This window comes from Squalius cephalus (genome assembly GCF_949319135.1).
Source record: "Squalius cephalus genome assembly, chromosome: 1".
Lineage (NCBI taxonomy): Eukaryota > Metazoa > Chordata > Actinopteri > Cypriniformes > Leuciscidae > Squalius > Squalius cephalus.
The window spans coordinates 2,625,929-2,637,211 of NC_137122.1; the positions used below are offsets into that span (position 1 = coordinate 2,625,929).

The 11,283-nt window shown below is 46.4% G+C and overlaps 1 protein-coding gene across 1 annotated transcript; it reads left to right on the plus strand.

Moving 5' to 3' along the window:
- The first annotated feature begins 2,401 nt into the window (after positions 1–2,401).
- On the plus strand, positions 2,402–11,283 carry LOC307167164 (uncharacterized protein). The gene is made up of 5 exons (XM_079886130.1): positions 2,402–3,364; positions 3,462–3,827; positions 10,389–10,448; positions 10,594–10,674; positions 10,786–11,283. The coding sequence occupies exons 1-5, from the start codon at positions 2,971–2,973 to the stop codon at positions 10,839–10,841; spliced, it is 957 nt and encodes a 318-aa protein (XP_079742256.1). The 5' UTR covers positions 2,402–2,970; the 3' UTR covers positions 10,842–11,283.

Below are 11,283 nucleotides of genomic sequence, written 5' to 3' on the forward strand. Positions count from 1 at the left end.
TGACCCTCTTCAGCTTTACACCTTTTCTATCTGTGAAACAAGAGATGCTCCAAGTTCTCTTCAGAAACACATGTGGTTTTAACACCCCTGAAACATGTCTTGTACCGATAGCTACACACATACACTCTCTTCCTATGACCCTTAAGTTCGCAGTCCAAGCTCAAACTAGGCTTTAGGTTGAGCTCGCTCTGCATATTCAACACATCTTCATTTGAACATTTTATTTCATTTTCAACCATAAAACTGTATGCTATGTCTATTATTTCTTATTTGATCTTTCAACGTGTCTGATAATCTTTATTAACTGCTGTGCACGATGAATCGGTTCGTCTCGAGGGGGTTGAGTCTTGGTGGAAGACCTTCGCCAGCGTCTTTCTCTCCTTCTTCTCCGTCTTGCGAGCTCTCTTTGCGTGGTTACTCTGGAGGTGTTCAACTACAAGATCGTCCATAACAATCTCACTCTGCACTGAAAAATATCTGCACTGCAACATGTAATCTAATTATATGTAATATATATTTGGAATCTGATTATTTAATCCATATTACATGAACCAGTTTCTACCCCGGGTTTACATTCAACACTCAACACATTACATGGGGGTTTGTAGAGTCAAGTCAAGTCAAGTCATCTTCATTTATATAGCGCTTTTAACAATGTAGATTGTCCCAAAGCAGCTTTACAGAGATAAGCGTATAATTTAAGGCAACAGAGATTGTTTCGGCTGTACAGCAGAGTTAAGTTATTTCCATCTAAAGTTAGTTTTAATTGATTTGCTTCCGTCGCAATGATCATTTGTTATTAAATTAGGGGCCGCTAAGACGACACCATTCTCTCCACACAGACTCTAAACGCGAACCCGTGAGAAACGCTGATGGCGTTCACATGCGCATTTAGAATGGGTTCTATAGGTATGTGCGTTTGAATATACGCAGGTTTGGAAATCCCTACAAGCCAAGCCTAAACAGAATACTTGTCTTTCCTTATAAATTTTGATAAGGAATTTTATTTTATTTGTTGCTTTGGGGTAGGACCGCGAGACAAATTTTCCCGACAACGCCTTATCTGTAGAGTGGTAGTGGGATCCTCCATAGGGAGAGACTAGTTGGCACTTCAGCACTGCGTTGTCATCGGTCCAGGCGAAGGTCCTTCGTCAGATCTGGATACGGCCTGGATCCGGCAGGCTGCAGGAAAACCTCGGGATAAACACAGACACTAAAATTAGCGTAGATGCCATTCTTCTCATGATGTAACGAGTACATCAGGATTTTTGGGAAGTGTTCCCGGTTCCGGCTGACCTAATCTATGCAGCCTAACATTAAATTATAGAAGTCTATAATGTATTATGTGAAAGCTAGGTCAAAGAGATGTGTCTTTAATCTGGCTTTGAACTGACAGAGTGTGTCTGCTTCCCGGACAATGGTAGGAAGACTGTTCCAGAGTTTTGGTGCTAAATAGGAAAAGGATCTACCGCCAGCAGTCGATTTTGATATTCTAGGTATTATCAACTGGCCGGAATTTTGAGATCGTAATAGACGTGACGGACTATAATGCGTTAAGAGCTCGCTCAAGTACTGCGGAGCTAAACCATTCAGTGCTTTGTAAGTAATCAGCAATATTTTAAAATTGATGCGATGTTTAATAGGGAGCCAATGCAGTTTTGACAGAACTGGGCTAATATGGTCATACTTCCTGGTTCTGGTAAGAACTCGAGCTGCTGCGTTTTGAACCAGCTGTAGTTTGTTTATTAAGCGTGCAGGGCAACCACCCAGTAGAGCATTACAATAATCTAGCCTTGAGGTCATGAACGCATGAACTAACTGTTCCGCATTTGTCAATGAGAGCATATGGCGTAATTTAGATATATTTTTAAGATGGAAAAATGCAGTTTTACAGATACTAGACACGTGACTTTCAAATGAAAGATTGGTATCAAAGAGCACACCCAGGTTCCTAACCGACGACGAAGACTTAACAGAGCAGCCATCAAGTGTTAGACAGTATTCTAGATTATTACGTGAGGAAGTTTTTTGTCCAATAATTAGAAACTCTGTTTTTTCAGAATTCAGAAGTAGGAAATTACAAGTCATCCAATTTTTTATATCCGCTATGCATTCCGTTAATTTTGTGAATTGATAAGTTTCGTTAGGTTTTGAAGAAATATACAGCTGAGTATCGTCAGCATAACAGTGGAAGCTAATTCCATGTTTCCTAATGATATCTCCTAAGGGTAGCATGTACAGAGTGAACAGCAGCGGTCCTAGTACTGAGCCTTGTGGTACGCCATACTGAACGAATAGAGGAAAGTTGAGTGTCACTCAGAGTCAAGACCATTCAAGACCACAGAGCAAAATCCTCAGTGTTAAAGTACACAGTTCAGAGTCTATATGAGCCCAATCTACAGAGAGGACAAAGTTACACTGGTATAGTGTCACTATATAGCAACGGATGTAAACACTCGGTTGGTCAGATGAGAGGAAGTTAATAACCACAGGAGGAGCTGCTGATGTTTAAAGGAGGAGCTGTAACTATATATAATGAAGAGAAAGAGCTGTAACTATATATAATGAAGAGGAAGACTGACAGAAACAGAAAATGGCTGATAAGTGTGATCTGTGTCTGCTGGGACTGATCATTCTCTCTTCACTTCTCACAGGTAAAGAAATCTGTATTTTCTCTAAAGACATTTAGTGGAATTAGTCTGGAAAGAGTTCATTTGAACATGCTCAGTTTATTCTTGCACACGTTGTGTTGATCTCAGAGTTGTGTATTGATACACACAGATCATACTGTATTATTCCTGATACTGGACATAGTGTCGCTCAAACATCTGATGATGAAGAATTATCTTCATATTAAGAGTGTGTCAGTGATTTGAACAGCTCTCTGATAAAGACTAATAGTTTATTCTGGAGAGTGTGTTGTTTGCTTTAAGTCAGGAAAAATACTATGATTTAAAACTTCTGCTTTTTATGCTGGTATGTTTTATGTTTCATTTATTAATATATATCATAATGATCACTGAGATATACTGTGTTTCAGGAACCAGTGGAGTGAATGTGTTCATCAGTTCTGGTGAAAATGTCCGTCTGTCCTGTAATAAAGCTCTTTCTGACTGCAAATCAACTACATGGACCTACAAGAAACATTACAGTGATTCAGCATCAGTTGAACTGATTACTGGAGGGATAAAGAATAAAGACACAGAGAGACATGAGAGACTGAGTCTGGAGTCTGACTGCTCTCTGAACATCAAGGACATCACAGTAGAAGATTATGGATTATACATCTGCAGACAATACGTGAATGGAGAACAACAAGGACCTGATGCTCATTTTGATGATGTTTTTCTGCATGTTCTTCATGGTAAGTTTATGATTATGTGGTCAATTTAAAAAGGGCAGATTCTCCCTTTAAACTCAGATGATGATTGAAGAGTCTGTGATTTGTGTCTTGTGTTCAGTTTCAGTGTCTCCATCATCATCATCATCATCATCATCTTTATCATCATCATCTCCATCATCATCTTCATCCTCACAGACTGAGATCAGTCCAGGCCGCTCTGTGACTCTCTCCTGTCAGTTGTATACTCTATACTCCTGTTATGGTTGGGCCAGTAATAGTAATAAACTTAAGCTGTTGTGGGTGAATCAGACTGGTGTTGATCTGAAGACAGACTCCAGATATCAGATATTATCATCATCAGATCCCTGTATCCTCACTCTGACTACAACACTCCTGAATGAAGATGACAACAGAGAGTGGAGATGTCAGTTTACTCACAAAGATCAACTCGAGACCTCAGTCAGATACACTGTCAAGTATTCAGGTGAGAAACAACACTCTTTTCTGACAGATTTGTGAAAACTTCCACAGATTGGCTCTACTCTTTCTGATGGCTTCATACGTTTTGGAGTTGTAAAATATTAGTGGTCAAAGTTACAAACTGCATAACAATCCTTATAATTCCCAATATTGGCCTCCTGCATGGGTCATACATGATATATTGCATAAATCAGACGAGTGTATTAAAGCCTAGTATGACCCATGTAGGAGGTCGGGTTTAGGAATTATAAGGCTTATGTCCTTCATACAAGCTGAAGTTCTCTTACGAGAGTTCTCTCGTACTGCGTTTGAAAAACGCTATGGGAAAAGTCTCTTTTCACGAAACACTGAAGCAAAAAATTATCCTTTAATTTTCATATATGTAAAACGCGTTGCGGCAGCAGCAGTCAGCTGAAGCGAGACGGCTTGTCTGCTCATTGGCTGCTCTGCGGCAACTGCATAAGCCTATCGAGCGCAGGCCTGAGGTGACGTCAGGCCAATGAGGGCGCTTTGCGCCCTCCTCGCCACTTCCCGCCGAGACGGGCGTGGCTTACCTCTATAAAAGGAGCTCGAGAAGGCTGATTCACTTGATTTTAATCTCTTCAGCGAAGCGCACGCATCGCTGGATCACGAGGAAGCACGCGTCGTCTGATGCAAGCACTTCAGCGGGACGAGCCCTTGAAGCCGCTGGCCAACGCCGCCTTCTACCGCCGTACCTGCTGCGCTTTCCGACGCCATATCCTTTACATTCTTGTTCTTGTGTATGTGTGTGTGTGTGTGTTCGCTTTGCAACACACACCCCTAAAAGAGCTGCGTCTTTTTCAAGATGCCTTCTCATGCAGCGCTCGCGCTCGCTGACGGCGAACGCCTTCACTCCGAGCCAATTGCCTACGGTGACTCTGAGGACTCGCCAGGCATCCTTTCCGAGGCTGCCCTTCCTGGAAGCGGATGGTGGGATTAGTTTTTCTTTACGTTACAAGAAAAGCTACCCTGCCTCTGCACGCGTCATTCACCGGCGAAGGAGAAAAGAGTGTTCTTAGTCCCACCGTTGGTCGGTCTGACCTCTTTTCTCTCACATTTCTCAGTTCCCTGTTCGGCGACTGGAAATATTATTGCAGCAAGTGAGTCTGTTACACGCTTGCCTGCCAGCAAACGCCGAAGAATACATGTTGACGCCGCTTTCAAAAGCCTGTATCCCCCTGTGGCTCAGTGGTGGAATTATAGGTTTTCCACACGGGAGACCGGGGTTCGGATCCCGGTCTAGCGGCATATATATTTATGCCGCCAATGCTTTGCTCTGTCAGTCCCCTGAAGGCGACTGCAGAGATGCATTTTGCAGCCAGCGAGCGCGTAGTACCCACTTGCCTGCAACCGAACACCGTTTCTACGGTTCCCGCGCGTCACTGGCGAAAGGAGAATGGAGTGTTTTCAGCCCCGCTGAAACTGGGCGATTTCCACTCTTCTCACATTCTGGCATTTTGCAGGCGTCTGAAAATGCAAATCACTCTGTCTGTTCCCCGAGAGGCAACTGCAGACGTGTTTTTTGCTGCCCACGAGCACGTGGTACATGCCTGCAAGCAAACGCCAGTGTGGATAATACTCGCGCTGACTTTGTCTATGTATCTTCACTGTGGTCCAGTGGTAGATTCTTAGACTTGCGTGCAGGGGATCGGAGGTTTGAATCCCAGGCCTGCCGACAGAAAATATTTATGCCGCCGAATGCAATTCACTCTGTTTGTTCCCCGAGAGGCAACTGCAGACGTGTTTTTTGCAGCCCACGAGCACGTGGTACATGGCCGGACTTCTACCGAAGTCCCGGCCACGGCCGATGATGCTATATGTGTAGAGAAGATGCCCACTGCTAGTGCCCATCCCTACACACTAGCACAGCCCTTCACACAGGGCCCGCGCTCATATATTCGACTCGGGTCGATCACGCACGCAACATAGTGAACGTGCCCACTGCCTAGTGCCCACAAACACTATGTTCTGCATGCCTTGTGGTTTCTGTAAAGACGAAACCTGTGTGCATTCACTCTGCTCAGACAGACAGTGCACTCATTGCAGTAACTGTGCCCGCTCTCCCGCGCCCACACTTACTCACGGTATTTTCTGGTGTCCCGGCCACGGCCGATGGTGCTATAAGTGTAGTGCTCGCGCACATAAATTCGACTCAGGTCGATTGCGCTTCCAACATAGTAAAAGTGCCCACTACCCAGTGCCCACGAACACTATGTCTATCAGATCACAGGCTCTCTGTAAAAACGAGACCTGTGAGCGCGCGCGCTGCTCACACAGGCAGCGCGCCCAAAGCAGTAAATGTGCCCGCTCCCAGCCCACATCTACTCGCACACATGAGTCCCACGGGACTCTCGCAGCCCTCCCTCACTCAGCCAAGCACTGTTGTAAGGTCGAGGACGAGCGTTCCGCCCGCTGTATTAAGCGCGCCCCCCGCCTCAAATGCCACAGGCATAACGCCTACGTTTGTGAGCCCCGTAGCACCTCTGTCGCACGGCGAACAGAGTGTGCTCTGTATCCGGCCCTTAGCCAACCATGCAGATGCATGGGCAGCGCTTCCAGGGGTTTCGGACTGGGTCTTAGGCATTATAAAGAGAGGCTTCTCGCTACAGTTTTATCGACGCCCTCCACGCTTCACAGTGCGCGTCGAAACTTCGGTACCGTTGAAAGTAGCACACCTACTTCACGCCGAAATATCAAAACTGATAAGCAAAGGGGCGATAGAGCGTGTTGCCCGAGCTCAAAGCGAACAGGGGATATACAGCAGATACTTTCTAGTCCCCAAAAAGGACGGCGGTATCAGACCCATTCTGGATCTAAGACGGCTGAACAGAGTATTAGTGAAACGCCGTTTCAAAATGCTCACGACCAGCAAAATTCTCGCCGAGAAGACTGGTTCATGTCGATAGATCTGAAGGACGCGTATTTTCAAATACAGATAGCGTCACATCACAGGCCATTCTTGAGATTCGCCTTCGAGGGTCAGACATACCAGTATACAGTCCTGCCTTTCGGCTTGTCCCTGGCACCTCGTACATTTACGAAATGCATGGACGCAGCGCTCGCTCCTCTCAGACTCAGAGGCATGCGAGTGCTGAACTATTTGGACGACTGGTTGATCCTAGCCCAATCACGATCTCAGCTCATAGAGCACAGAGCCATTTTACTCGATCACCTCAAGAATCTTGGTATCACGGTCAATTGGGCGAAGAGTTCACTGAACCCCAGTCAAACGATTTCGTTTCTGGGTATAGTTCTGTACTCACAGTCTATGACAGCGCGGCTGTCGCCACAGCGCGTGCTGAGCATTCAGCGCGCGGCGAAGTCTTTCTGCCGCGGCGCTCTCACCCCGCTCAGGAAGTTTCAAAGGATGCTGGGTCTCATGGCCTCAGCATCGTCAGTTCTCCGGCTGGGCTTGCTCCGCATGCGCCCGCTGCAGTTCTGGTTGAAAGCGCGGGTGTCCGGTCGATTACGCCTCAAGGTCGATCAGGACTGTGTCACAGCCCTGGTGCCTTGGATGGCGGACGACTGGTACCAATCAGGTGTAAGCCTGGGGACTTCCTCGAGGGTGAGGATGGTGTCGACAGACGCATCCTCCTCGGGATGGGGAGCGCTGCTCGAGGGCAGACCGTTCTTCGGCCTATGGTCGGAACGAGAAAAGCTCCAACACATAAACTGCCTAGAAATACTGACAGTGCACAACGCGCTGACGCGTTTTTGTCCCCACATCAAGGACCAGCACGTCATAGTCCGTTCGGACAACATGGCTGTGGTGTCCTACATAAATCGCCAGGGCGGTCTGAATTCCATATCCCTGTACAGGCTGGCGAAACGCCTCCTACTGTGGGCTCAGCACAACTTACGCTCGCTGAGAGCAGTGCATGTACCTGGGCTTCAGAATGTGGGCCCAGACAGACTGTCCAGGAACAACGTTCCCCCAGGCGAATGGTCTCTACACCCACAAACAGTCCGGCTGTGGTGGGAGAGATTCAGCAAAGCGGAGGTGGACCCATTCGCGTCCCACGAAAACGCTCACTGCCCCGCATTCTTTTCAAAGACCGACGGCGCGCTGTCCCAAAGGTGGCCGCGCTGCCCGCTATACGCTTTTCCCCCCGTCTCCCTCCTGCCACAGGTGTTGGAACGGGTCAGGAAAACAAAATGCCCAGTGCTGCTTGTAGCACCGTTCTGGAAGAACCAGGCATGGTTCCCAGTTCTGATGCAGTTAGCAGACATCGCTCCATGGCCAGTGCCGTTGAGGAGAGATCTCCTCTCGCAGGCCAGGGGCTCGATTTGGCACCCACACCCGGAACTGTGGTCCCTTCATGTGTGGGCGCTCAACGGATACCCGTTGGTCTCGCAGAGGGATTCATGAATACCATCACTGAGGCTAGAGCGCCGTCGACCCGGCGGCTCTATGCTTCAAAGTGGTCGGTTTTCTCCGGCTGGTGTACAGCTCGGAGCCTTTCACCCCTCGAATGTGAGGTAACGGAGGTTCTCTCCTTCCTACAAGAACTGTTGGATAAGGGCAGATCCCCTTCCACGCTCAAAGTGTATGTGGCGGCTATTTCAGCGTTCTCCGGTTCAACGCTGGGTCAGTCACTGGGAAGGAATGATTTAGTCATCCGCTTCCTCAGGGGAGCTAGGAGACTGAATCCACCCAGACCTCCTTCAGTCCCTATGTGGGACCTTTCTACGGTCCTGGCGGCCATGAAAGGTGCCCCTTTCGAGCCTATCCAGTCTATCAGCCTCAAACATTTGTCTTTCAAAACAGTGTTTTTGATGGCTCTCGCTTCAGTGAAGCGCATAGGCGATCTGCACGCGCTCTCTGTGAGCCCGACGTGCTTGGAGTTTGGTCCTAACGACTCTAAGGTCATACTCAAACCTAAGCACGGCTATGTGCCGAAATCCCTCAACACGCCTTTTCGGGCTCAGGTTATTTCCCTGGCTGCCCTGCCGGCGTCGAGTGAGGAGGGGGACTCGAGTTTTCTTTGCCCTGTTAGGGCTTTAAGAACTTATATGTCCCGCTCTGCTGCCTTCAGACAGACAGAGCAGCTCTTTGTCTCGTTCAGCGGACGTTCCAAAGGAATGACTGTTTCGAAACAGAGTCTATCCAGATGGATAGTTGACGCCATAGCGCTGGCTTATACTGCCAAGGGCATTCAATGTCCGTTGGGAGTCAGAGCGCACTCTACGAGAGGCGTTGCCTCCTCGTGGGCTTGGTCCAGCGGGATTTCCTTACAGGATATATGTACGGCGGCAGGCTGGGCCTCTCCGTCTACATTTATCAGGTTTTATAACCTAGAGGTTCCCGCCTTACAGGCTAAGCTTTTGTCGGTGTAATCTATTTACAGGCGCAATGCGCTACCGACTATACTGGGCAGAACTGTGTAAGACCCACGTTTCCCACATTAGTGCAGGCTCCCTACCCTGGCTATGTGATGTCATACTCGCGTCTGTGGACATGTCTATATAAGGACGGAGGAAACCCCTCCTGTCTTTAGACTCTCCCTGTGAGGTCATGTTAAGCCTGCGGACGCTACAATATAGGGAATTAAGGCTCCCCCCCCTTATTCCCTGACTCTGTGTGAGTCTATCTGGTGATTATGCACTGTATGCCTGAAATAGCTTCCGGTGATCAGTGTTTTTATCCCAGCACGCACGGCGTTTTGCAAGGGGTTCCCGTAGCGTTTTGATAAAACGCAGTACGAGAGAACTCTCGTAAGAGAACGTACTCGGTTACTAACGTAACCTCGGTTCTCTCTAGAAGAGGGAACGAGTACTGCGTTCCCTGCCGTGCGTTTGGTTCACTCTGGTTTGCTTCGGCGATCAAAATCAAGTGAATCAGCCTTCTCGAGCTCCTTTTATAGAGGTAAGCCACGCCCGTCTCGGCGGGAAGTGGCGAGGAGGGCACGAAGCGCCCTCATTGGCCTGACGTCACCTCAGGCCTCGCTCGATAGGCTTATGCAGTTGCCGCAGAGCAGCCAATGAGCGAACAAGCCGTCTCGCTTCAGCTGACTGCTGCTGCCGCAACGCGTTTTACATATATGAAAATTAAAGGATAATTTTTTGCTTCAGTGTTTCGTGAAAAGAGACTTTTCCCGTAGCGTTTTTCAAACGCAGTACTCGTTCCCTCTTCTAGAGAGAACCGAGGTTACGTTAGTAACCGAGTACGGTTTATTTGCAGAAGCTCAACTGTGTTTCACTCTCATATAAACCAGGAATAGATTATACAGTGGCTCTACTCTTTCTGATGGCTTCATACGTTTTGGAGTTGTAAAATATTAGTTGTCAAAGTCATAAACTGCATAACAATCCTTTTCCGATATGAAAATATGATGTTAAATAAATAATAAATAGATTTATTTTTGGTGAATGGTGATAGTCATTCTCCTCCTGACAGCTTGAGAGTGAAGTAAGAAGATAATAGATGACAGACTCGTGCACATATTCATCATTTCTGTGATGTGAAGCTCCAGTATTATGTGATGATGATGTTGTGTATATGTGGCATTATGTGTTGAACTGAACTAACAGACGTGATCCACAGATCCAGCTGATACAGCATCAGAAACTGAAGTCAGTGTGACTGCTGGATCATTATACAGAGGTACGACACGTTCATTTATACTGACAGCTTTATAACATTAAACTATCAGTCAGTCTGTAAATGCTTCATCAATAACTGTTGATAGTTGAATACCCTTGACTTCAGTCATGTACAGTTTCTCTTCTTCCTCTCATGTTTCCTGCAGTGATTGTGATTATTGTTGAGATCGCAGTGTTTGCTGCTCCTACTGTGATTCTTCTTCAGATCATCTGTGCAAGAAGAGCTGGTGAGTTTTGAGCCGCACACAATCTGATGATTCACACTCATCTGATCTGGAACAATCTGCAATCATGATAAAAACACATACGAGAGGTCAGTCAATGCTTTTATTTTGCAGGGAGGAAAGACTCGAAGCACCCAGAGGAAATAGAGATGCCGACAATATTAGAATAAAATACTGATGAGTTTAGAGCCAATCTGCAGCAATATTTACAATAGCAGAAACTTACAGAGGATTGTTCATTGTTTTATTTTCTTCTTCTCAGAAAACAGAGAAAAAACTCTGAGCACTTATAGTGACATAATCAAGCTTAGATTAAAATGTTTTTTATTTTTCATATTAAAAGCCAGATTTATTTTCATTTATATGTATTTTATGGATATATTTGCCTACAGTGTTGAAAGTCATTCTCTTGCGCTTCATATGTAAACTGCTTTAAATATAATATTAATACAGTAATGGACAGACTCAGACTGTATAATCTCTCTCTGTTCTGTGTGATGGAGCTGATTTGAGGATTCTTGGATCTTGTCTGTTCATTCCTGTTTTCAGCATCTTTTTTCATTTTGAATGATTGCTATACTTTTCTTAATAAAACCTCTGCAGTTGTGTTTA